Raw genomic sequence first — 27,358 nt, 5'->3', positions numbered from 1 at the left:
TTTTAATTCGATTTGAAAATACGATCGATGCGAAATGTACTTGAACAAAGAACGGGTTATCTCGAGTTTCATCTTTCATGAGAAAGCATCATCGCAGACGTCCACGCGCATTCGTCTGCTCGCGCGCGCACGTCACAGTCTATTGTGAGCGGCGCTCGTGCGGAAGCGAGGAGGCGCAGAATCACGGTCGTGATTTTAAGAAAAACTCACATTTGAACCGAATCAGCGTGTGTAAGAGTGGATTTACCCCCTTGTCAAGATGTGCACCCGGTGTTGTCTGTCACAGGTACGTGATGCAGGTATTAACGTAATGTATCATGCATGACCCTCGAAGCGCGTGCATCGCTCGGTTTCTGTCAGTTAAAATGATCTCTTTCATGTAAGTATATTTTGTAATAAAAAGTTTTATAGAAGTCTTTTTCTTTTCTTTTGTTAATGAGTCGGTATTACTCTCAAGTACACAAACAGCTGTGTCGTTCTTTTTTTTTCTGTCACTCACAATTTCTGTGTGTTTTTGATGTGGTGTGTTTGATCGTTTGTCTTGCAAATAGGGAATCAATAGATCAAATATCCACGTCTTATTAATATTTGTGTATTAACCCCACTGTGACTATATGATAAAATGTTTATCCATAAATAGATCAGTAACGTAGTAACGAGTTCGTGCTTGATTGACTGTTTCATCTTTTCAGTACTGTAGTGCACTAAACTGTATGACGTTCGCTAGCATGCTATTGTATTGTTAAGCGGTTAAGGGGAATTACGTCATCACTAGTACTGACAGTGTTTCATTTTATGAACAGGATAAACAGGTCACTGTCTGACTGTACTTGCTAGCCTCAATAAAGCATACAACACCAGAAACTGAAGGAATTATTCTAGCTCTGGATCTGAAGAATTTTCAACATTGTCTCCTTCACATTCCCACTGGTCTTAAAGTTACATCTCTAGCAGTTTGGGGTCTGCTAGACCGGGTGGTCCTTTCATTTCCTGGTTGGATCCATGTGGCTGCTTGTTTGCATAAGATTAGCACTGGAATTAGAGAGCTTGCGGTCAGTGTTCAGCCCTCAATAGTGTTGTCTAATTAGCGCTAAGCCTGTCAGGAGCCAGTGGCCCCACAAATGTGTAGAGTCGCTGGGAGATTGGCATTGCCCTGTGTAGCTTCCATGTTTGTGAGCTAGCTAATTACTATCATTAAATAGCACAGTTGCTTTATCTTTTGTTTACTCGTTGACATTAATTTGATCCCCAATTTACGCTGGCAGCTTTTATTAATGTATAAACTTGGACGACTTCCCGACACAACATATTCAATGTGCAGTCGAATATGGAACGTATTGATATTCAATGTGCATTTGGCTTTGGTTGATACTCTTCTAATGTCAAACCAAATAAAGTGTCAATCTCCAATAGCACATAATGGCATTTGGGATTTCTGTGGTTCCCATACAGATGATTGAAGGGATAGTTCACCCAAAAATGGAAATTCTGTCATGAATTACTCAACCTCAAGTTGTTCCAATCCTGTATAAATGTCTTTGTTCTGTTGAACACAAAGAAAGATATTTGGAAGAATGTTGGCAACTGAGATTTCTAGGGCACCAATGACTACCATTAAAATGGTTTCTTTTCGACAACAACAATGTTTGTTTATCTAAATTCTAATTCTTTTGTTTAACAGAACGAAACAAAACGATACAATAATTCTCTCTACTCATTCTCATTTTTGGGTGAACTATCCCTTTAAGTGCACATGTTGTCAGCATTGTTTCACTATTAAAGTAATCCAGAATCTCTTAATAATACTATATTGACAGTCTTGTATTTATATTTTCCTGTAAAGTTAGTGTTGTTTCGAATGGCTTCTTTGCAACAGCTCTGGTCTTCCCCTATTAACAGACATGTTATATCATGACTTTTATATCTTGTCCTACAGAAAGTTGTCATGGAAATCTGTTGTCTGGGTTGAGTCATGAGTGACTCCTATGATTCATCCTTGGTTATAAATTCTGTAGCCAAAAGGAAGGTTTGTCATCCTATTATCAGATTTAATAACTGCTCTAAAAACCCAAAGCATTGGACAACCCTTTACCCATCCTGGGTTTTGGGTTTAACAGATTCGGTGAAGTTTTTCTGCTGCTGAACTGAAACCCCAGAGGTGTCGGTGGCAGGAATATCTGTATTGACTTTGTGGGTAGGTTCTCCTTTCTCACCCTTGTGAATTTCACACAGCATCCCTCTCACTGGCGTCTTCTGTTACTATCTTACAGCGTGTTTACTCTTGTCCCACAAGCCTTTGCATTGCTCTGTATTTGCATCTTAGAAAGCCGTCTAGTCATTGCCATCCAAAATCCATCCATCAGCGTTAAATCTTCAGTTCTGTTTCTACCAGGGGAAAGTTTGACTCTACTGTGTTACTATGGTGTTCTTCACACCGGACAAAGGATCACTTTTTTGTGTACACTTCAAACAGTGAAGTAATACATTTTTGTCCCAGCTGCACAATTGCCTGGCTCACAGACCTACAAAGCGGCTATTCATGACATGGGGACTGTAGAAGAATTGTCTAACCAGTTTCGCTTCTGATGGTACTTGAACCAGCGAGATATATTGGATAGCTTTGTGTCATCACTTAAAAGAGCATTCAGGGTTCAGTACAGGACATTCGACAGTATTTGGGGTATAATGTTGATTATTATATTTCAAATATTGCATATTTAAAGGTTTGCTACAAGGCTGTCTTTTGTTACAACCTGTTGGATGCCGTATTATAAAGCTTTACTAAACTTCTGAGATGCTCAAGACTCAAGAGGAACCCAATGTCCAGGTTATTGTGGTCTGTGGTCTCAGGAGAGAAGGGCTCTTTGTAGGGGACTGATGGGGGATGGTGTGTTTCATGAAAAGATCTAACTGAGGTGTTACTTGACCAGTGGTGGGGACTCCATGGTGCCGTGGAGGAATGGGGCTGTTGTGTCGGGGTCATGCAGGCTGACCACCTGTTGTCTGGGGAGGGGTGTACGTCCTCAGGCTAGTGGAAGTGCTTTTGTTGATGTAGCTGGAGTTGAGATCATGTGCTCAAAGTGGTTTTGTTGTAAATTCTTGTTGAATGTGAAAATAGCAGACGTAAACATTTCAGCCTGTTGTTGTTTACAGCAGTGGTTCTCAAACTTTTTGTTGTAAGGCCCCCTTTGTGTAGAGTGCGTCACTTTGCGGCCCCCCAAATAAAGACGTATAATCTTAAATGTAACATTTTTATTTAAACAAGCATATTCGGTTATACAATGCTGAAACATCAATTCTTTTGTCTGGTGGTCTTATTTTTCTGATGTTTGATTGCATAAAATCTATGATCAATTTCTATATTTCATAAAATGCCACAAAATCTGTGGCCCCCTGGATCCATCTCGGGGCCCCCCCAGGGGCCACGGCCCCCAGTTTGAGAACTACTGGTTTACAGTGTTAGTCATTTCTGATAAACAGTTGTAATAATAGGTCGTCAGGGTTATGTGTTTGGATTGCTAAAATGAAAGAAATATAAAAAAATGTTTATTACATTTTTATTATCAAACGGTAATAAATCATTTAGTATTTTTAGACATATTGTGATCATAATTTGTCAATACATTATTTGTATTTCTGCATAAACCTGGATGGGTGAGATGAAGTTTTATAAACTATTTGAAATATTTGGTAATGATAGAAACCAGTAAAGTCTGATTTAACTATTTGGCTTTAAATATAAATATATATTCAAACAGACATGTTTATGTGATTCCAAGTCACCAGTTTTTTTTCTTATCTGCAAACACAGTTGATGAAAAGGCTAAAATTCTTACAGACATTTGTACAGATCCGCATCCACTCAATCTCATCTCAGTGCCTCGTGTTATGTCTGACTCTTTCATCATGTGATTCAAGCTGCTTCATAGTAACAGCCCAGATCCGCTTTTCCTTACAGCCAATAGGAATGAGCCATTTTTGCTGTTGCAGGTGGAAACAGCCAATAGGGTTTTCTCAACCTTGAATGCATTTTCTAATTTCGACAGGACATCATAGTTTTATTGTAGCTGTGATTTATCTATTTCTTAACATCCTGCGTTGTTCTGTCTTTGCTTCCAGGTTTACAATGACACTTGAATGAGCCTATTTTATACTTACCAAAATTGATCAAAGTATATAAATGCATATCCTTTTATCTACAGTTAGTCATGGTTCATTGTAAATCGTTTAATTTGCATGTGAAGTGTTAATATTAATAATGTATGTGTTTTCTTGCAGCTGGCCTGCTGTTGTGGCTCGGCCGCCTGCGCGCTCTGCTGCAGCTGCTGTCCCAAGATCAAACAGTCCACGTCCACCCGCTTCATGTACGCACTGTTTTTCATCCTGGTCACTGTCACTTGCGTCATCATGATGTCACCCACTGCGGAGCAGAAAATGCGAGAACACGTAAGTCTCTATTCTGACTTTCCTTCAAGTTTGTTAGTATCAGGTTCCCTAATATGCAGACATTAAAGCTGATCTCAAGCCAGTAGCTGAAGGCAGTGTCTTTCACGCATTAGGGATGCTCAGACCTGCTCCTCAATATTTACCTTCCAACCTTTGAGTTCAGTTTCAACTCAAACAGACCCACTAGTTGAAGATTGCAGATGGTTTGTCTAAAGCGATATCAAATGCTGTAGCAAATATTAGGAGCCGGTGAGCCAGTTGAAAATCGATTATAATATGTGACAGTTCATGTCAGTTGAGATGTTAAATGAATCGCAAAACATGTTTTGAACAGCAGGGGCCGCTGTGTTTACGGCAAACTTGGTAAACGTGGATATGCTGATATTTATTAAAAAAAAACAAGTTAGGAATAGCACAGACAGAGTCTTTGTAGTATTCATTTTTTATTTGATTTGGAATTTGTTTAAATTGCAATTTAAAAATTTGCATTGTATCGTGAGCTGAGTGAATCGGTACATGCCTAGTATATATAACTGTGCGTTGAGACCGCCAGCGACTCTTTCGCTGTGTGTCGCTAGTTCTCTTGCTACGAAGTCGTTAGAAGGCGTTCCTAGCTTTGCGTAGCTAGAGCGTTGCTCTAGTAACATTTAAAAAAAAGGTCAGCTGCTTTACTCCTATTGGTAGTCACTTCCGAAAGTCGCTCATAATTTGCATAAAGTTGAGCAAGTCTCAAATTTGACGCATCGCTAGACACGCCCACTTCCTGTCGCCAATGGTCACTGTCGCCGGAAGTCGCCAGCTCTTCATTGAAATGAATGGAATCATGTCGCTTTGTCGGTGGGTGTCGCTGGCGGTCTGAACGCGGGGCGTAAATTTGATTAGGTTTTCTCTATATTGCAGTGGTGATGGCGAATATATCTGAATTCAAACCAAAGAGATGTTTGCGTTACGAATATGTGAAACAAGCTAAAATATTTTTGAAAAGTGTCACATTCAGTTCAAATGCATTTTTTAGCTAATAGAAAAGCTTGCGTCCTCTATTATCTATAATAAAAACATGTTCAAAAGCATTTACTGGGGCATTGACTGTCAGTATTCAGGCATTCATTCCGTAAAGAAAAGGCCTGCGGACACATGAGGGTTTTATTACGATCAGCCTGCCCATGTTATTCAGAAAAACACAAAAGACAGACACTCGGCACTTCTGCTTCAAAACCAGTTGAGGAATTTAAGGATGTAGGACAAAATATTGTGCGTCTGTCGTTTAGCCCAAAACGTTTTCTTTTACTGTTTGTACCATTATTCTTTGCATTTTAGTTTTATACAGCGCCCCAAAAATGAGAACTGAAAAGGTTTGAATGCACTCAAACTCGCCGGACGTGTAACATGAGCCTGTGTCTCTTTGTTCACCACACCACAATGAAACTCACGGTTTAAATGCCACGAGGATAAAAAACACATTTGCAAAACACAAAAGACCCGCCGCCAATTCAGTTGTCCAAAACATAAAGATTTACAGGTGCTGTTAAAGGTTTTTTTTCAAGTAGTTGCAGCTAACCGAATGTAAAAAATCCCCTCCTGGTGGTCTTGCGTAGATGCATTTACATTTACGCATTTGGCAGACGTTTTTATCCAAAGCACCTTGCATTGCATTGCATTATACTATACATTTGTTTCTTAGCATGTGCAATCCCTGGGATCGAACCCATGACCTTGGCGTTGTTAGCGCCATGCTCTAACCACTGAGCTACAGAAAAGATACAACCTAAAGGGCAGAGAGCGGATGGGAAATGTTCTTGCACTGCTGGCAGAAAAACGCTTTAATAACTATTAATGATAATAAATTATTCAAATGATTTAGTTTATTTGCAGTGCCAAGATTATAGTAGTCTTACATAATGCCAGACTATGTGGAGCCTTCTCGAAATTGCCCACTAGTTCAGCGAGCCTTAGGAACCACAAAAAAAGAGTCATAAATACTGGTTTGAACTCTACTGGCATCTTATAGCGGAGCTTTTCCTGCTAAATGAAATAGAGTGTACTATGGCTGAAGTATCGTCACAGTCTTTTTTTGTAAGGATACTAGAATGATATTTATATTGACCAGAATGAACATTTTTGGCAGATAGGGCTTGAAATGTCCAATTTCAGGTGCATACTGTATGAAAATATTCTCATCTAAATGTTGCTTTTACCCATAAAAAAATCGAAATCTATTTTTTTCATTTTGTACTGTATTTTTACTATTGTAGCTTATGGTAAAAACATAGTACGAGTTTCAGTTGCGCTCCAGACAGACAGTGAAGGAGTGCCAATAGTTTCGCCTTCGGGTGACTGAAATGCAATTTATTTCCTATTTTGTTTTCGACATCTCACAGATTCCGTTCTACACCACAATGTGCGATCAGCTCAAAGCCGGGGAGAACTGCAGCACTCTAGTGGGCTTTTCAGCTGTCTATAAAGTCTGTTTCGGGATGGCCTGCTTTTTCTTCTTCTTCTTCGTGTTCACCATTCGGGTGCGAACCAGCACGGAATGCCGGGCGGCCGTCCACAACGGGTAAGCGATCCACCCAGGCACCTTTGAAGTGGTATTTACACTGGGAACAGTGCTTGTTACTCCTGTGATTCTTCGCTGGTCCTTCTGCCTTGGTCAAAGGGGGGTCCGGGGACCACCATGCTTTGTTTGGAGTGCACGCCCCTCCTGTTGCTCCATTATTCACCCACAACCAAAGTTCTGAATAGAGGTATTAATTTGAAGGAAATAGCCAAAGATGAGAGCTCTTCACGTTGCAGTATAAGAATTATGAAAGTATGTTAAAAGGATTTGCAGGGCGGTCTGGAGTCTGTGGTTTTAGAATAGAGCATACAAAAATCCCTGTGTAAAGCAATGGTGTTCATCTTCCTGTATCCACCCTTGTGACTAACACGGATGAATTCCAATCCAATGTGAGCAGACAAAAATGATCCGAAAATCAGAAAATGTTCAATAGTCAATATTTATAGAAATGTATTATGCCAGATTTGCTACAATGTGTGTTTGTACCAGTAGCTGTTTTATATTTAAGTGTCTTTAATTGACAGTTTTCTTCTGTTTTTATGCAGATTCTGGTTCCTGAAATTTGTGGCGTTGCTGGCCTGCTGTGCTGGAGGATTCTTTCTCCCAAATCAAGACAAGTTTCTAGAAGGTCGGTCTGATGGGTTTTCTCATATCAGACTATATTTCTGTTACTTTGCTTTTATGTGTTTTAATAGGCAAACTTTATGGTGGAGATTTCATTGTTTCATTGTTTTGTGCATGGTACCCCCATCCGTGATATGTTATGCACTCTGAAATGTCCAAAAGAAACCGAATGAATCTACCGTGAGAATTTTTGTGCTTCTTTCTTTCTCTCGAACGGATTCTTCCGTCAGGTCAGACTGTGCTCATAACAGCCTTTATCACTGACCTTGTGACTACAGACGTATTCAGGACTGTTTGTGCACTTCTTTAGTGTTACACTTGGCCCTATCTCAGTTTAAACATTAAGGTCATAAAATACAAGTGATTAAAACCATATGGACAGAAAACGTAAAAAAACGACATTGAATAAGCACAAATGTAAAAACACATTTTTATAGAATAAACGAAGATCTTTGACAGTGACTCTCGCTCTCTCTCTGTCTTGCAGCGTGGCGTTATGTGGGGGCCGCTGGCGGGTTTATCTTCATCCTCATCCAGCTGATGCTTCTCGTCCAGTTTGCTCACAGATGGAATCAGAACTGGTGAGTTCGATCGCAGCGCTTTTCAAAAGACATTTTTCTCTGTCTTCACTTTATTCATTTACCTAGTGGAAAACATATTAGGCTTTTGGAGTACATCTCCAATACTTTCCATCATCGTGTCCAACTCTTCCCTGGTAACTCGAACCCGCGCAACTGGAAATCATTAGGTCCGGGAAGGGAGACTTTCGTATAATCTGGCTGCCTCTAATTTCCACTGTCAGAGAAGTGACATGGTTGCCAGGCAGGGTGGTCTGAACATTCTGCTGCTAGAACAAAAACGTTTAAATACCAAGTTGGGAACGTTGCTTATTTTAGATGCCGGCACTGTGGGGGAGAACGTGTGATGATCACGCCAGTCACGTGAACACTTGGAATTATAACTAAGAAAACATTTCCCACAACCTCCAGTTTTAACAACAGGTTTCATACCAGTAAAACAGTTTTTTTTAGGTTCTTATTCCAAGAATCGAAGCGCTTTAGTGTCAGTGGATGTCTTGTTAGACACGAAACCTTTCAGATAAAGGTCTGTGTCAAACCGAAAGAGAAAAGCAAATGTTCTTGATGTCTTGAGCAGAGTGCTTCGCTCTCCGGGGTGCGTGTTCATAAATAATGTGTGGCGTGTTGGTTGGGTGCTCCTTTGTGCTGTTGACATTATAGGGAGGAGGAAAGAGAATGAGAAAGCGACTCTTGGCTGGTCTCCAGTCTGTGGACAGGAAGCTAATGAGCTAAATGTACATCACAGTTTCCTCCCTGCTGACTGTAAACAAGCAGAAACCACCGCACAAAAGGGTACAAACATCTGAAGGGGAATTTCACAACACCTAAAAAGCTTTCGTTTTCCATGTACAAACTCAGAGAGTTGGTTTTTTGCATTCGGATGTCTTGTGACGGCAAGTGAAAGCGATACTGTTTTTAGTTTTTCAAATGAACATTTCTGTTTGGTGTTTTTGCAACATTCTGTTTTCATGACAGCGTGTGCTTAATGAAGACTCCACTGTATTGTGCAAAACCTGATGATTCATATTTTCCAGCATGATTTGAGAGTGTTTTTCAACAGGCTCAAGGAAATCTGACCTTTTGCGCCACAATGTTAACGTGCTCAGTATTGCATCGTTGCATTTTCGAGCAGTGACCTAGAATGAATGCAGGATCTCTAATATTTTTTACATTTAATCATCCGTTTCGCAAAATTTTCGTCGTTCTCTATTTTTAGGAATGCTAAAACCTTCCATCTGTTTTCAGGTTTAATTCCGTTTTCAATCCCAAAGAGTCGATGTAATGGAACATTTTATGACCTCATTGCTTGTGTGTGTGTACTTGTGTGCTTGTAAACCAAATCACATAATAAATGGTCATTTTTTATTATTATTATTACGTTTTCTGGGATGGTTAGGGCATTACGTTTGTGGAGAGTCCTCGTAAACCGCGTGTGTGTTGACGCTGGAGGGTTGCCCAGTCAAGGAAAATCTTCCTTGAGATATGATGCATTACTAAATAAATAGGTCTGGATTTGTTCGTTTATGCGTGTCGACTCGTTGCTGTTATTCATGCCCATTATTGTTATTATTGATCTGTTAAGCATGTGATGGTTGTTGATCACTTCCCACAGCTGCCTTGCAGGCCCGTTTTTATAACTCCAGGACAAATGTTGAACAAATGCATATCATCTCTTACCTTCCTGTGACGGCAAGGTCAAGAAATGTAGGCCATCTCATGTGTAGAGATTACATGAATCCCTCCCTTTAGAAAAGAAACACATTTGATAACTTTGCAGAGACTTGTTGGAATATAGAGTCCAATGAATCGCTGAAGTTTTAAGGACACTTTCATTTGCAAACGTATAAACAACCGTTTAAAACCGTAACAAGAAAACAAAACATGCGTAGTTGAGAACACAACAAGTGTCACAGAGGTCATCAAGGGGTGGATCTTAAAACGCGCAAAGGCTTCATGATGATCCTCAAAAGTCAGATGTCTTTCTTGAAATGCTTCGGTCTTGTTAAATGGTCTTCATTGTGTCTGTCCACAGGAGCTCAGGGGTCAAGTATAATAAAATCTGGTACGCAGCTCTAGCTCTGGTCACACTGGTGCTGTTCTCCATAGCGGTGGGAGCCATGGTCTTCATGATCATTTACTACACGCATGCCGAGGCCTGCTTCCTCAACAAACTCTTCCTGGGAGTCAACGGCGGCCTGTGCTTCGTCGTCTCCATGCTGGCCATCTCGCCCTGCATCCAGACGTGTGAGTTCACTGAGCCGATGGTCTTTCTTTAGTGACTTACTTTTTGAACTCGCAAGCAGATGTTTGTTTGATGTCAGACGAACGACAGCGTTTATTCATAGTGCCTGGAGCTGGAGGCTTTACCATGTGTGAAGCACTCTGTAACATTGGAGGAAGTTGTTTGACCTTTCAATGCAGATGTATTATATAAAAAATGGAATGAGACCCTGTGTGCCCTTTGTCAACTGTACTGTGCTGTGTACCAATAAATCTGACGTTTCCTCTGTCGCCCACACAGTTCAGCCCACCTCAGGACTTCTGCAGCCTGCGGTCATCAGCGTCTATGTCATGTACCTCACCTTCTCCGCCCTTGCCAGTAAACCCATTGAGAGTGAGTGTAGAAGTACTCTCTCGCTCTCACACTTGCTGTCTGTCTTCCTCTTTCTGTCATGCTGTGTTCTGGGTGTGTCTCTAAATGTGTGGCCTGTGGTTATATTACAGATAATGTGTTGAGTGCTGTAATCTCTGGCTTCTTACTTAACATTTGGTCACATGAGGTTTTTGACGCGTTATGCACGGTTCTTTCAGCCTTGTTTTACAGCCTTATTAAAATACTCTCTCTCTCTTTCTTACAGCTGTGCAGGAAGACAGTAGAAATGTCACTGTGTGCGTCTTTCCCTTCAAAACGAGGACGAGTGACACCAACATAGTGACGGGTGTCGGCACGGTCATAATGTTCGGCTGCATTCTGTACTCTTGGTATGAGCAATGCAAGTTTAGTAGTTTTCGGACACACCAAAAAAAGAAAGTTCTGTTATCCGCATGTCAAAAACATCTGTGGAACGCAAAAGGAGACGTATCCAAACTGCTGTTTCTAATACAACAGAACTGGAGGGCGAGTCACACAGCCAAGCCAAAAAAACAATCAAAAATACCTATAACTGTAAAAAAGGCCTGTAAAAAATCTTCATGCACTGTATTCCAAGTCTTTTCAATTCAAAGAAAAGCTTTATGTGAGGAATAGACTGAGATTGAAGTCTGTGTGCTAAAAACATTCCCTTCTGTGATCTCTCTCAAATCCCTGTTTCCAAAACATTCGGTCGCCTTTCGTGTTGCACGGTGGAAAGAAAATCCTACGGGTTTGAAAAGACACGAGCGTGAATAATCATTTTTGGGTGAACTGTTCCTTTAAATAAGTGCAGATATTCTCGGCCTGGGTGCAGATCCCCGTAACATGTCATTTAAATGGGTGATCCCAAAAGAAAACCCTCGGGAAATGTAAACATGTCATTTACTGGGTTTGACAAGATGTTCATTTAGGTTTAAAAGCAGGTAATCTGGTAGTGAAGATTAGAAGCTCGTACAGTAAAGAGATCACATGTGTTTCTCATCAAGTGCAGTCGTGTCTGCTGAAGCGAGTCTTTTTAAAACGTTCCTTTCCACCAAGGCCGTGTTGACACACGTGTGATTCACTGTCGTGTGCGTTTATGATTCATGATGACAGTCAAAAAATGTTTGCCACAGTTCCCAGTTTTCGTGATGCTTAATGAAGCCTCGAAGCAGAAAAATGTTGTCTAGCTATTAAAAACAGATCTTTCCCTACAGTTTGAGCTCCACCACCAAGAGGAGCTCAGCGGCATTGCGCGTTTACACCAACGAAGACATGCCAGAGAATGAGGTGAGGACATGCTGGGTTTTATTTGACGCAGTATTTTGTTTAGGCAGATGATCAGACATCTATCTTTTCCTTTTTTCAGAGAGCACGCTGCTGCTTCTGTTGCACGGATGATGCAGGTGAGACCGTTAAACATGACTGCTATGAATAAGCCCATTTTTGAGGCGCAGGGACGTTAGGAAAAGGCTAAATGGCACCTCCTGGTGGCCTGATGGTCGTTACTGCAGGTTTCTAAATGCAAGGTTTTCTCTCCAGAGGACTATGACGATGAGAAGACAGCAGGAGGGCAGAACGTGATGTATGACGAGAAAGAAGGAACCGTCTACAGCTACTGCTGCTTCCATTTCGTCTTCTTCCTCGGCTCGCTCTACATCATGATGACAGTAACCAACTGGTTTCAGTAAGTGTGAAACAGAGTATTGTTTGTCATCTCTCTATGCAAGTGGACTGCTGGGTGTTTGGTTATGTCGGCCCAAACCCAACAGTATGTATAATGGGACACTTTCCGATCTCTCTGCAGTTACGACACTGCAAGAATCGAGCAGCTGTTTAACGGGAGCTGGTCTGTCTTCTGGATCAAGATGGCATCCTGTTGGGTCTGTCTTTTCCTCTACATTTGGACGCTGATAGCTCCCATGCTCTTCCCAAAGCGATTTCAAGCCTAGACATCCTTCACACGTAATCACCATCACCGCTGTCCAACTACTGTGTGTGTGAGAGAAAGAGTTTTAGTTTTGTACTTTGATAACGCAAGTTTATATTGCATGAATTTGTAGCTTTCAAAAGGTCACAGTTTTACAGAGAGCTGTTACAGAAATCACGTTACATGTTACGTTATATGCTGACGTAGTCTTTCTTTACTCGTTGTAACATGAAGGTATTTAAACGAACGCATCGCTCAGGCGCACGCTTCACCTGTAAGTGTCTTGCTTCTTATTCTGCGTTCACACCAAACACGAATTAAGCGATTTGCACGAGTAAATTACACCGAAAGTCGACGCAAAGATGCGAACGCGCGTCCACCGTGTCTTCTGCGGAAGCTGAACATTTTCCGCGTTTGGTGTGAACACGGCATTACATGCTTTTCTTTTGGTAGCTGAAGGATTCTATGCAAATCGACAAACCATCTGTGATTGTCATTCAAGAGTTTTTCCGCCTCTCTGGAAGTATTTTAAAATGTTTTACAGTGTGTTTTATTATTAGAGCATTTCAGAAGTACATTTAACTAATTGAAATACGGCAAGGTGCACAATTAATGTGCAGGACTAGGCATACATGCACATTTTCAAAATGAAATAGTCCAAAGAAACATTCCTAGCATCGCAGGAAAGCAGTTTGAATGAAAAGGTCTTTATACTGCCGTTATGTCCGTCAGCGGAATCCAGTGTAGATTTATTGAATAAATGTGTGCATGAGGTCGCGTTACCGTATTTACACCATCGTAGCCTCTTGGTAAAACCACACCAGAATGCAGACAGTATTTCCAGATGAATCGGCAGCATTCCTACTGTAAATCATACTTTACCTTAAAGCCATAAGCTCAGGAGAGTTAATGTTACATGTTTGGAGTGATCCTTTTTCAGTGAAATATGCTATTTTCGGGAAAGCACGTGATTAGAACTACCAGTAAAAGTTTGTCTAATGACTAGAGCCACAACATGAGCTGAAAAATCCCAAACTACCCCAGCCTGTCAGCAGACCCACAACGTCATTGACGATACAGAATAACAAGAAATGTTTTTTTTTTGTTACTATTTAAATGGTGCTTTTTAGGCCTTGGGTGTACTTTGTTTTTCTATAAAATCGCGGCTTATACTTTCAAGCATACCAGTTGGCAAAAAAGAACCTATTTTTGTCATCGTTTGTACCTTAAAGCATTGTTCGTGAACAGTTTTGTACAGCGACTATTTAATCTTTCAGTCAGAGGTTTTCATTGACATAAATGCATGTCTATATTTCCTGTATTAATTATTGATCAATATAAGGTCTTTGTTTGTGGTGTTACATAGATTCAGGCACTGCCTGTATTTTAGACGTGACATAGCATTCTTGATGCTCCCCAGTGTATCGCGAAGTGGCATTGTGGTCTATAAAAGACAGAATCTAGAACTGGAATTATTCCTTATTTTCTGTGTAGCAGTTGTAGCACTATGAGGGACAGGATTGCGTTATTGACCAAACTACAGACAAACCAAATTCTTGTTTACTTTCATTCATTTAGCAGATGCGCTTTTATCCAAGGCGACATTTAACATTTTGTCTACGGAGCAAAGAATAAGCAGTCATCCGTGTGAATCTGTGTCTCTGAAGTAACTTCTCTCAAACACCTGCTCATTTTACAGTCGAAATTGGCCTTGTTTGTAACAATCGATTAACAGAACGTAACGGATTGCCTTAAACACTACATGCTATAAATGTATATACTGTTTTATCAAAACATTTCTTTGACATTTTAAGTTGACTTTTTCCTCTATTTTTACCTGTGAATACTTTGGTGCTTGTTTTTATCTATGTTAATGTGGGTTTAACTTTTCCTTATGCTGCTTTTATTTACAAATATATTCTGACCATAAATGCTACATTGAGTTGAAATACGTGCTTTATTGTATATAGTCCATGCTAAGGATAGTTGAGCTGATACTGTTACCACTGATCACGCATGAAGTCATCATTCTTCCAAAAAATATGTACGATTACAAATTGTTCTTTCCTCATTTGTGTTGATTTTTATATTCATTATGAATATAAATATAGTCATATGAGGTTACGAATTCAATGTTCTTTTTAATGTTTTTATTGATATTGCAGGTTCTTTCAATAAAAAGACAAATGGATAAAACTGTGTTTTTGTGCAGGAACACCAGAGTTAAAGGTGAAGTGTGTAGCTTAGTAACCAAATGAAATGGCAAAAACTTCTGCGCAATGCCCCCGCCCATCTTGTATTAAACAGATGGTCCCGCCCCCAAACTCAAGCCATTGGTTAAGAGCTTTTATGTCAGATTGAGCAAATGACACACTTGACCTTGGTTGAAGTGCATTGAAAAAGATACGGGACTACTCAAACTGCCTTGTCCCGACACATTAACTTTCTGTCTAAACCACATTTTCGTTTATACATTCTTTATGAAATAAAACATATTTATTCTGTTATTGTAAATGAATGCAAAAACCTAAAGCTATTTTCTATTCATTTAGTAAATACAGCATAACTCTTAGAACTATAATTGTTGAGAATGCCGGAGTCAGTAAATGCTCCAGGTTTTATGTGCGATCAGAATACTGTTTGTGTTGTTTCGACGTTTCTATGAATGGCTTTTAATGCTTTTCTGTTTCTTCTGTCTTTAGTTGGTCAACTGCTTGGCTCTGTACTCCGTATAGTCTTCAGGGATTGTGTCTGGAAATGTCAGAAGACATACATTAGTAAATATAATATGCACATAAATATTATGCTTTCATAAGAAAACGGTCCACCCAACCATGTCATTCCAAACATCTATGACTTAATCTAAACAACTTTCAGTGCGTGAAAAAGAGAGTTTTTCTTTTGTGTTCCACAGTCAAAAAAAATCATGCATGCATGAAATAACATGAGGATGAGTAATGACAGAATTTGACTAATAAATCTTTTACTAATCCTTTAGTAATGTCCCATACTCACCGTTACAGCGATATCTCAGGTTGGACCAGATGATGTTCTCCTGTGAGAAGCAGAAGACCCCCAGACGGCCGCCTCTCATGCTGGTGTCTATAATGACTCCAGAGTCTGCCACAAGATCTGTGCCTTCATAGATCTTCACTCTGTGTCAAAAGAAAGCAAAAACATCACTTCTGTTTCAGCAAATATAACGGTAGCTCTTTCGACGTCTAACCTCATGTATCCCACTTGAGGCCTGTGCTTCAGATTCCAGCGGTAGGACACCTTGTCCTTCCAGCCCACGTTACGAGGGTCTTTCCACAGCAAGCGCACCTGGTCGTTTGTGTCTCCGGTGTGCCAAAGAGAATTCCTCAAGAACTCCCCAGGGCCTGTTTTAGATTTAACAGCCTACAAATGGACAAAGAAATGTAATATAATCAATATCTATCAAACTAAGTAGCAAAGAGGTTTTCTCATAGGTTTATAGTGTTAATACTTTTCAGGGGAATCAGCTCACAACAGTGTCTGCAGTTTTTCTGTGTTCTAGCTGGGATTGAATGTGTTTTAACATTGTGCAAATTGCACACTTAACCTTTCAATAATTCTGACATCAAGGGCCAAATGTGGCAACAGATTATAACAATGCACGTTAAACCAGTGGTTCTCAAACGGGGGGGCCCAAGATGGATCCAGGGGGGCCACAGATGTTGTGGTATTTTATGAACGATAGACATTTTGTTCGGAGTTCCCCTTTAAACTGTACTCCATAACTTTTGCCTCTCTATCGCCATCTCTGTTTAAAATATAAAAGTTACTTGACATACATATCCTTTCATGGGTTCGAATGACATCACAAAATCTCAAAATTATAAAACATCATTATCAGCTTATGTAAATTAAGGAGTTTTTTCGTTCTTGCTCAATAACAGATTTTTTTGTATATTTATAACCACAAAACGTTACGGATTGCAGCTTTAAGTACTTGAGCACATTGCACAGTTCAGCTAAAGCTGCAATTATAAGATTGTTGTGGTTTCAGTGGAGCCGCTGTTATGATGATGATGATAAAAGCACACGTTAAACTATCAGAGACCTTGAGCTGAATGCCAGGCTCGGCCACGGCTCTGAAGGGCACCGCCTGCCAGTACGTCTGCTCTGTCTGCTTCCACATCACCACATAGAAACTGAAGGAATCCTGGTAACCGAAGATGAAGCCTGCGTAGTCGTCATCGGTCACTGTGTTCACGTGGAAGGTGCCTTCAAAGTCAACACCGCTGAAAGCTGTGTATCCTGTGTAAAATTTGTTTGTCTTAATGTTGTAATTATGATATATCTAATTGTTTGAAATGATTAACATTTAGTCAAATGAGCAAACTTACCAACAGCTAGTCCAGGGTCACTGTTCATGGTCTGGACAATCTCCATACCCTGATTCAGAACAACCCAGTTGGGGTCAATCTGAGCCTCGCCCTCTGGATCCAGAACCACGGTCTGATAAGCTCTGAAGTCTGTGAGTGTGACCTCTGCGTTCTCAGGACAGGTGTCGATCATGTCAATCACCTGATCTTTGTCAAAGTCTCCGGCGCAGGCATCACCCACCCCATCCTCTGTAATCGGGAAAAATAAAAACTGCATGACCGGCCTGGAGTGTAGTGTAGATTTGTAAAGCACATAAAAAGTATTTAAACACTTCAATGCATTAGATAAACTGCAAAGTATCAAACAAAGTTACATTTATTTTCAATTAAAAACCAGATAGACTCTGTCTGGTTGTCGAATGTAGTGAAGCATGTTCACAGTCATGTGTATTAACTTCATAAATAAATACTAAAGATTAACCTTCCCTGGTTAAATGCAATTACAAAAGTCTAAAATGTCAAGTATTTGATTGCTTAAGTTTGACAGCACTGCATACTACGGGGTTGAACAACAGGGTTGAAATAAAAATATAAACCACAAGACTAAAACTGCTGTTATGTAAAGGGATAGTCCACAACAACAAAAAACGCATGTCAACCTGTGTGACTTTCTTCTGCAGAACAAAAAAAGAAGATATTTTGAAGAATGTCCAATAATTGGTATAATACGGTTAACATTTGTGGCATACATTGACTTCCATTGTACACAAAACCACTGCGGCGTTTTTCAAAATATTTTCTTTTGTTTATTCAGAAGTGTGAATAAATGGTGACCGATCTTTTTTTTTGAAGAACGAACCCCAACCATACTATGTGTATCAGCCTTGTGTACTTCATCACAGAACAGCACATCAGGAAGGACAAGCGAGCCGTACCGTTTTCATCCTTCTGATCTGCATTAGCCACCAGTCTGCAGTTATCTTGATCATCCAAGATGCCGTCGTTGTCATCGTCATCGTCGCATTCGTCTCCGCGTCCGTCCTTATCGGTGTCCAGCTGGGAGCTGTTGATGATGGTGGGGCAGTTGTCTTTGCTGTCCTGAGTTCCGTCTCCATCACTGGAATACAGACCGGAGTTGATTCTCAAAAACTTGTTTTATACTGGACAAAAGTTCAAAAGCAACCTTAGCTCTGTACCTGTCGATGTTTGTGTCGCATGTGTCACCTACAAGATCATTGTCAGTATCAGACTTGTTAAGAAGAAAGAAAAGACCAAAGTGAAACAAACCATTCATACATACACACTAACAAAATCTGCTATGGTCATTTCATCTTTTTAGGACATTTGCAATGTTGATATTATGTACATGTATTGTATATAATAGCAAGGAATTTTGTGTAAAGGTATTTATGTTTAAAGGTCCCGTGTATCAAACTTTGCGGCATCTAGTGCGGCTCACTTCACCCCTCCATCCCTCCCATTCGTCATCATTTTTGCTTCTGCCGAAGGAGATAACGTATATTTACGAAACGCGCTCTGAGAGCTGTTTGTCTGTTTAGGGCTACTGCAGAAACAACCTTCCTTGTAGGGTGTATGTATATAAAAATATATCATTCTAAGGTATTCAAAACATAACGCTTAATTCTTGAAACACCTCTGAAGACATAGTTAGGCTATGTACTGTATATTATATTGCATTTCTGTCAATAGATCCTCCCAAAAAATTCCACACTGGACCTTTAAAGTACTGTGACAAGGATATACAGGTATTGTAAATCAAATTCACGTATGTGTCATTTACTGCATGGAAGGAAATTATGACGTTTTTGGCACCTGGTTGGGGTTTGCAACCTCAGGGCAGCTGTCACATGCATCACCAACACCATCATTATCTCTGTCCTTCTGGTCAGGGTTTGGAACCCTCTGACAGTTATCCAGAATGTTCTTTAATCCTAATGAAAGAAACAGAACGCACACGTAGAAACAGAAGCATCAGACAAATATTTACAGCGGACTGTTGTCTAAAATGTCACTGAACGGAGCAAAATCCATCATTTGAAAGGTGCTGAGGTACGGACACAGTCATGGCTTTGTGTAGCGATGGTTGGATTGCTTCACAAGATGGCAATGTTTTGGAAAGAGGCTTGTGGAATAGTTTCCACTCGTGAGCAGCTCCTGGCCGGAGCTCTCAGTGGAAATGTGGTTGTTCAAAGGAGACATAAGCAAACGTTGAAATACCAAGTCAAGTGGATGTCTGCCGTGAGCGTAAATGTCAAATGCCGCCTGGACTCGCCTGTTTAGACTGGAATAAATAATCGGCCCTCCGAAATTACATAATCAGCTTGGTTCCTGTTAATACCGCCATAGGTCACGTCACTCTGCGTGACATGAGCTTTCTAAAGCGGCCTCTAATTTCAGCTTTATAGACACCGAGTCTTCTGTTTCACCCCGTTAAAATGAGCTAAGCGCAGGAAAATCTTGATTTAAAAACACATGCCTGTCAGGCAAGAGAAATATTTGAAACATAACTCCCTGTTTCTGCTACTGAAAAATGTCCATTGCGACACCACAGCCAGATGTCACGCAAAATACTAGCAGAGATCAAAACAAGAGTGAAAAGTGTAAAAAAGTTCATCTTTGACAACATCTGATGATTCTTTTACCATCTCCGTCTATGTCATCATCGCAGGCGTCTCCCAGTCCGTCCTTATCTGTGTCGCGCTGGTCTGGATTCTCTACGAGCATGCAGTTATCACAAGCATCGCCGTGCAGATCTTTGTCGCTGTTCTTCTGGTCTATGTTAGGTGTCAACCAGCAGTTGTCCTGTAAGCATACATAGACATATCATATGTGACTTTTCAAGCTTGATAAAATGAGCATAAACTGTAAAAATGTGTTACTAAATTTGTGGCATCTTAGCTGAAATTATTACATTTTAAGCCTTTGACAAGGTAACAGGGTTGACAGTTTTACAGTTTAATTTGAAAAGTCTTGTGAAATTACAAATGCTGATACTTCTACAAACATCCATTTTTCAATTGTCAATTGTTTACTATAGAAAATCAATCATGGCAACAGTGTTGAAATGTTAGGGCAAAGTGCTCAAAATTGTAATCTTAATTCAATTCAATGTTTTATTTCTTAAAGGAAGGTGATTAGGGCAAAATATTTCAGATTTATGAAATAGTTTATTTTTTTGGAAATGTGATATTAACAGGGTTGACCCAAACATATGTACATCTGTAAAAAAGGTTTGTATTAACACAAAGCAAAACTCACAGTCACTTCTGATTATTCTAATTAACAGGGCTGGCCCACTTTCATATATATCTATAGAAAAAAGTCTGTAGTAACACAGCAAATTGCCTTCGGCTATGGATTAAAACAAGTAACAGGGTTGACCCAAACATACAGTATATCTACAGAAAAGGTCTGCATTAATACAAAGCAAAAGTTGGCATTACTACAGATTATAATAATTAACAGGGTTGACCCAACATACATATCTACTGTACAAAAAAGGTCTGTAGTAACACAGCAAAAGTTACCTTCAGCTATGGATTAAAACTAGTAACAGGGTTGACCCAAACATGTAGCTATAGAAAAGATCTGCATTAAAGCAAAAGTTGGCGTCTGTCATTGATCCTAACAATGTCCCATCTATACCTGTTCATTGATGATTCCATCACTGTCTGCGTCCTCATCACAGGCGTCTCCCTTCCCATCTCTGTCTGCATCTTCTTGGCCCGAGTTTGGAACAAATATGCAATTATCCTGGAAACAAAAGATTTGGTGTAAAAATTCAGCACGAAATATCTTTCTAACCTCTTTCTATAACCTCAATAACTCAAACACACAAAAGCACATATCACCTTCTTGCAGGTTGAATCTCGGCATTGAAGTTTGCTGTCTGGATAGGCATCAATATCTGTGTCCTTTCCACAGACGTAGCCGTTTCCTGCCCAACCAATGGCGCACTAAAATATGGAACAACAAAATCACAGGCACTGCGACAAAATTAAATTGGTGACTCGTGCTCATTTAAATCAAGCCTGACGTCTCACCAGACAGCTAATTCTGCCGTCTCTCTCCACCACACACTCTGCGTTGATGTTACAAGGATTCGGCTGCCCGTTTCCACACAGCCTTTCAGATATAGAAGCAGGACCAGGTCCAGGTCCAATGTTTTGGCAGCCGTTCGTCTGGTCCCCCATGTATCCGCTCTTGCAGTTTCCACAGTGGAATGCACCCTACAAGAAAACCACGCTACACTTACTCTACATGTGCACCAAGAGTTTCATCAGGCCTTTTGAATTGCATTGTGCTGGGTAATGATGGGTAACATTGAGGAATCTTACCACTGTGTTATGGCAGTTTGAATTGGGTGTGCAACCGCCATTATCCACCTGACACTCATCCACGTCATTACACATCTGATAAACAAAAATAGATCATTCTAGGTGTTATACACTATATGGTACTGTAACAAAAATAGTCAACTGAATCCATTCTGTTGTATTTACACACTTGTTTGTTGGACTGAGCGTAGCTAATGCCCACACCCTGGATCTCTGGACCAGTGAGGCCTCGTGGACACTTTTCACATCTGAACCCCGGCACGGTGTTAACGCACCGTACACCAGCAAAACACGGGTTGAACTGGCACTGCAAATCAAAACATTGCATCTTACCTCAATAAAGAACACTGAAGGTGTCACAACATTTCCATAAAACCACAGGAGAATCACGTTAAACCGTATCTTAAACGGCAGATCTGCAATAAAAGCTGAATTTAAAACATAAATCGTAATATGTGCCTGAACCAGTTTTATTGCTCATCACAGTGACGTGTTTAGTCTGAGCTAGAGTAATGGAAAACAAAACTCTTTACAAGTGTTCCTATTCTCTCATAATTGCCAAATGTGAGAGAATGAAAAAGAGAATGATTGAATGGACACATGAACAACATGGACAAACAAAACGTTATATAAGCAATACAACAGTGTTCCTGTAGCTCAGCTGGTGGAGCGTTGCGATGAGAGGTCACGGGTTTGATTCCAAGGGAAGTGAAAGAAGTTGCTTTGGATAAAGGAGTCACTGTTTGGGTATATCAATATAATACCAATAAAAATAAAGCATTGTTAAGTGTAACCTCGTCTATATCATCACACTGGATTCCATCTCCAGTGTAGCCTTCAGGACAGGGTGCACACTCCACTCCGTCTGCTGTTTTCTTACACATGCCCGGTTTAAAACAGACCCCCCGTCCACACTCGGAATCCCTATCGTTTGGTTTTCCTGTGTCATGTCCTGTTCCTGAATGACCTGTTAACAGATTTTTGTCGGTTGAAATTCATGAAGCTCATTATTAAATGCATCTATTAATAGAACATGTTTAGAATAATATGTGCATGATGACAAGAATCTTACCCTTGCATTGAACACACTCCAGGATAGTCTTCCTCAGGTCTGCAGTCTCTTTGGTCTGTTTCGACAAAACAACGTTTTGCTAAAGTTTTAAACAACTGAAAGATTCGTAAAGTATAACCTCATTTTTAGAAAACTAATATCAGAATTTCTGGTGGGGGTGAGAACGAAAAATCACAGATGAGTTTCTCCAAGACATCAATGAGATTAAATGGAAAGCAAATGGAAACTTCAAACTAAAATGAAAATTCTGTCATCATTTCCTCGACCTCTTGTCATTTTACATCTGTATGACTTTAGTTCTTCCGCAGGACACGAAAGAAGATATTTTAAAGAAAGTTGGTAAAAATATCTAGCGAACAGCAGGCACCCATTGTATGGACACAAAACCAATGCAAGTCAAAATGTCTTCTTTTGTGTTCTGCGAAAGAAAGAATGTCATACAGGCTTGAAATGACAAGAGGGTGAGGAAACGATAACAGAATTTTCATTTTTGGGTGAACTATCCTACGGTGACCGGGAGGGGACATGCTCGTTTCACTTAGTTTTGTCGTGGCCACGCGATATTACCTCGTGGGAACGCGATATTATGTTGTGGCAACGAGATCATCTTGTTGAGGTAACAACATCCTTATGTTGTGGCCACGCGATGTGAAGTCGTTCCCTCAAGATCCTATGGTGAGGGAACGACATCTTTTCTCGTGGCCACGACTTCGTATGTTGAGGGAACGACTTTCTTATCTTGTGGCCACGACTTAAATGCGTGCGCATCTATTAGCGTCCTGTTTCTCCAGATATTTCTCCTGAGAAAAAGAGTCCGAAATCTCACAAATGTCTCCATTCGAGTTTCAGAAGAGTCTACAGTCAAGCCTGCAATGAAAAGTCAATAGTTTTGAAGATCTCAATATGAACTCAAACATTTCTCATCAAATTTACCCAAACCCTGATTAATTTACCTCTACAATCTACATTTACCTTACAACTCCATACTCTTTATGTACTGTATTTGAACAATTGTCTTTATTTCTATTTTTATGTCTCCTAAGCAACATATCTGAGACTAAGTTGATACACAACTGACCTATAAATCTGAGTTTAAGAAATTTCCCAATTTAAAGTTCAACATCACCTGCCGGTCAACCTTCTCTTTTAGCTCCTGGATCATCCGCATTAACTCAAACATCGGACCAGCGTCCATCTTTGAGGTTGTTCCTTCAGACATCGAACATATTTACTGTGATGGCCTATTTAATGTCAAAAACAAATAACAAGATTATTGCATCAAGATTAGCGATAAACCTCACCGAGCAGCTGTAGTGTTTCTTTCTGCTGTCCTCTGTGATCTTTGTATTCGATCTCCTCATTGTTTGAACTCTCAGGGCTGCAGTCCTGAAGCTCCACAACATTTTCAATGGACTCATCCAGCACGAGTTTCAGGTCCAACAGCTTGTCCTGTAACACAAGTGCCCCGGTCTTCAACAAGAATTCATCTAGACCATCTTAACCAGTAAACCATCCGAATGAAAAGGATATATCAGTGAGTTTACTTGAGATGATGTTTGTAGGGTCTTCAGTGTCACTCTCTCGGACCCCTGCGGTAAAGATTTGAAGGCTACGGGTACATCGTGCACTCTCTCCACCAGACTGCAGTCCACGTAGAGCGTCGTGAAGGGGGTGCCCTGCTGCAGACCACCGAAGTGAAGCATGATGTGGTGCTTCTGACCGTCCACCAGCTGCACTTTGGAGAAAGTGTTTGTCCCTTGTTTTCCATTGCTTTTCATGTATTTCAAAATGACTGTCAGGGATCAAGAAATTTTGTGAGCACATATCAATTTCCAGCATTATTCTTTATTTGAAGACACACACCAGTGAGCTTGGCGCAAACAAACCTTTGTTGAGTTTCCCCTGCACTGCGAAGTCAAAGTAGTCTGTGTTGTCGGCAGCGTTGAAGATGCGGAAGATGCGCGCCGGAGCTCTGCTCTGCAGCTGCAGGGTTGCCAGGATGAAAACGTTGTCCATGTTTTTTGCACTTATTCCTCCTTGCAGAAGATCAGGGAGGCAATCCGATGACGCCAGGAGATCATAAACTGCCAAATGTACATGATGAACAGATTTGAGTTACTATTTTTTCTCAGTTAAGTGTGGTTAATATGGAATATAATGTTGAATACAGACGCTTTTTGATTCATTTCTGTAACATGCTGTTGAAATAATCTTCTCTCAAGCAGGAAACATATGAAAGCAAATAACATAATAAAAGTCCATTTATAAAGTAATTTTGCAGTCGATATACTGCGCGCTGGAACTTTTTCCAGAGAATGACATTTACGCTGTAAAGTGATAATAGTCTTTCCTAACACGTGCATATTTTCCTTTTCATCACATGTGAGTTTTTATTTTTTAATCCACATTTTTTTTAAGAATGTTGGTAACCAAACAACATTGGCACCCATTGACTTCCATTGTATGGACACAAAACCACTGAGACATTTCTTAAAATATCTTCTTATTCACAGAAAAATAATCAAATGAGGGGGTGAATACATTTTTTATTTTTGGTTGCATGTCCCAATGCAATTTGGATAAAAAAAGTAAATACAGGTTAGATGCCAAAGACCATAACATATATCGAATAATGAAAAAACATTGTTAGCTTTTCAAAACATATGCATGAATGTTTCAACAAGCACTGATGAACAAATAATAACAAGTCAGACTTACCGATTCCTTGGGCTTTCACCGTGACAGGAAGCAGTAAAATAACCTGTAAACTCAACACAGTCCTTATCCAAACACCCATTGTTGATCAATTGTGTATCACAAATCCAGCTGAAGTGTTTTTAGTCTCGTTCCAGCACAAATGTTTCTGACCCCTGATTTTTTCTCCTGGACCAGACTGAAGCCCTGCAGACGAATGAGAAGCAGACTGGAGCTCGCATGATTTATGCTCCTCAGATGTCTTTTATATTTAAGGTGTTACTAAGCACCTCCTCCAGAATGCTTCTGTTCTTTTACAGTAAATGACCACACTAATAAAAGCTTGTCAGATTTAGGCCACAGCCCAAAGCCTTTGTTGTTGATGGTAAATTATATAAAGGTATGATTACTTTGGGTTTGAGTCAATTCTCCTGTCAACGTGATGTGCTCCAGTAAATATTCCATCTGAAATAATCAAATTAAACGAATGCGCTTGAAAAGACGAAAGGAATGATTTTTTTATTACTTGAAGTTGAACTTGATTTAGTTGAATTAGTCAACATTTTTAGACCAGAATTACAAGAATGATTTGGTTTGACAAGTATAATGACAGATGAGTTATGGAAAATCAATTAAACCAGAAGTTTTCTGAAGCGGCTGAATGAAACCACGTTAACTCTATCAGGACCACAATTTGTTTAATTTCATAACCGCTATAACTGCATAGCACGTAAACTTGTGCACAAACATGCATTTTTGCAAAGATGCAACTAAACCTTGTTGGAGCTGCAGACAGGGCCGGACTGGCACTAAAACGACTTAAACTGGTACTTAATTTAATGTAATATTTTTTATTTCTGAAACATGTTTCAAAAGGGTGGTAAATGCTAAGTAATTTTTTATATTAAAGCCCTTCCGTTATCTGCAATTCACATACTGTTTTAACATAATTTTATAAGTTTTGAATTATGGTTGCTTTTAACATAGCTGCACACAATGAGAGTGAATACGGATCATATAAGTATCACTGGCTGTGTAGGAAATGTCTTCAAGTTCAAAAGATGGAAAACAGTGTGTCTCCCTCAGGAAAAGCAGATGTGTCTTAGGTAGAGGTTTTAAACTAGAGAATGGTAGTCATAAAATGTGTCTTATGTGATGTTACACAATCTCAAAATGTTTTTTAGGTCATCCTTACATAACAATAAATATTAGAATCATAGGGGTTTGCTCTGAAGCCAAAGAATGCCTGGATTTGCTTTGTCATACACCTGGAAACTTCCACCGCTTCTTCGGAAAACTTCTTTCTACTTCATGGTGTAGTTTTTTTCAGCTTGTTAACAGAATGTGTATCTTATTGTGAAATGTCTTGATGAGCTCAAGTGGGCATTTTTAAAACAGTAAATGACACAGAGGTGGCTCGTAAATTAAACAAACTTTTATCTTTTCATTTTGTACATAAATAATTAATGTAAAAATAATACTTTATATACTTTATAATACTATATATAAGATAATATAAGAATAATAATACTTTTGAACTCTGCCACCCCATTATAGGCTAGGCCTATATATACCGTATAAGATTGGACTCAATTAAACTTGGATCAGACAAGTTTGTTCTGAATTACTTGTTTGTACTAGTATGAGGACATTGATTTTTTTTGTAAATGAATGAATGTTTACTGCCAAGGGCTACACAAAAAATTGAATTCTTGGTTACAGAATAAATAAATAAAAAGCTATATTTACACTATAAGACAAATATGTACATACAAACACAGATACAAATGTGATATATGCAGTAATTATCTGCATAAATCGTAATAAATAAATGTAAATAGTAGGCTTTGTAATGTGATTATTATGTATGCCTGTAACTGTTCATATAGTAGATTTAAAACGAAAACAAACAAATAAACAAGCACTAAACTAGAAATAATCTCACTCATATATAATAATCTTCATGTTCTGCAAATGTTTAGATCTGTCTATTTCAGAATATTATCCAACGAAAATACCTTTTTGCATTGACATGTGTTGTACCAGCAGATGTCCTCGGCGTGCAGTAGTAGACCATCCGGGTACTTTTCGCCTAATGTTTTCGCATACTACGCGCTGCAGTTCTGCGTTTACATGCGT

General features: G+C 39.7%; 2 protein-coding genes across 4 annotated transcripts; one reads left to right on the top strand and one right to left on the bottom strand.

Annotated features, from left to right (window-relative positions):
• Positions 1-69: 69 nt before the first annotated feature.
• Positions 70-14,942, top strand: serinc5 (serine incorporator 5). Its single transcript, XM_057353898.1, has 12 exons — positions 70-286; positions 4,279-4,446; positions 6,825-7,003; positions 7,549-7,631; positions 8,115-8,208; positions 10,238-10,449; positions 10,727-10,819; positions 11,064-11,187; positions 12,034-12,106; positions 12,186-12,222; positions 12,359-12,503; positions 12,624-14,942. Exons 1-12 carry the CDS (start codon positions 260-262, stop codon positions 12,766-12,768), a joined length of 1,380 nt encoding a protein of 459 aa, XP_057209881.1. The 5' UTR covers positions 70-259; the 3' UTR covers positions 12,769-14,942.
• Positions 14,818-27,307, bottom strand: thbs4a (thrombospondin 4a). Of its 3 annotated transcripts, XM_057353879.1 has the most exons (22): positions 27,238-27,307; positions 25,244-25,426; positions 24,412-24,609; positions 24,070-24,317; positions 23,827-23,974; positions 23,652-23,734; positions 22,526-22,580; positions 22,248-22,420; positions 21,623-21,760; positions 21,454-21,528; positions 21,160-21,345; positions 20,968-21,072; positions 20,762-20,869; positions 19,759-19,918; positions 18,929-19,047; positions 18,292-18,344; positions 18,031-18,212; positions 17,117-17,344; positions 16,831-17,027; positions 15,973-16,145; positions 15,762-15,901; positions 14,818-15,497 (listed from the first exon to the last, which is right to left on the bottom strand). In XM_057353879.1, exons 2-22 carry the CDS (start codon positions 25,320-25,322, stop codon positions 15,445-15,447), a joined length of 2,901 nt encoding a protein of 966 aa, XP_057209862.1. In that variant the 5' UTR covers positions 25,323-25,426; positions 27,238-27,307; the 3' UTR covers positions 14,818-15,444. The 3 variants fall into 3 exon arrangements, with proteins under 3 accessions (XP_057209862.1, XP_057209854.1, XP_057209870.1); XM_057353871.1 differs by lacking the exon at positions 27,238-27,307 and having other exon boundaries at positions 25,244-26,595; XM_057353887.1 differs by lacking the exons at positions 23,652-23,734; positions 24,070-24,317; positions 24,412-24,609; positions 25,244-25,426; positions 27,238-27,307 and having other exon boundaries at positions 23,827-23,881.
• Between the last annotated feature and the right edge of the window lie 51 nt (positions 27,308-27,358).

This window comes from Triplophysa rosa, linkage group LG2, assembly GCF_024868665.1.
Source record: "Triplophysa rosa linkage group LG2, Trosa_1v2, whole genome shotgun sequence".
NCBI lineage: Eukaryota > Metazoa > Chordata > Actinopteri > Cypriniformes > Nemacheilidae > Triplophysa > Triplophysa rosa.
This window is presented reverse-complemented; position numbering and strand designations above follow the sequence as displayed.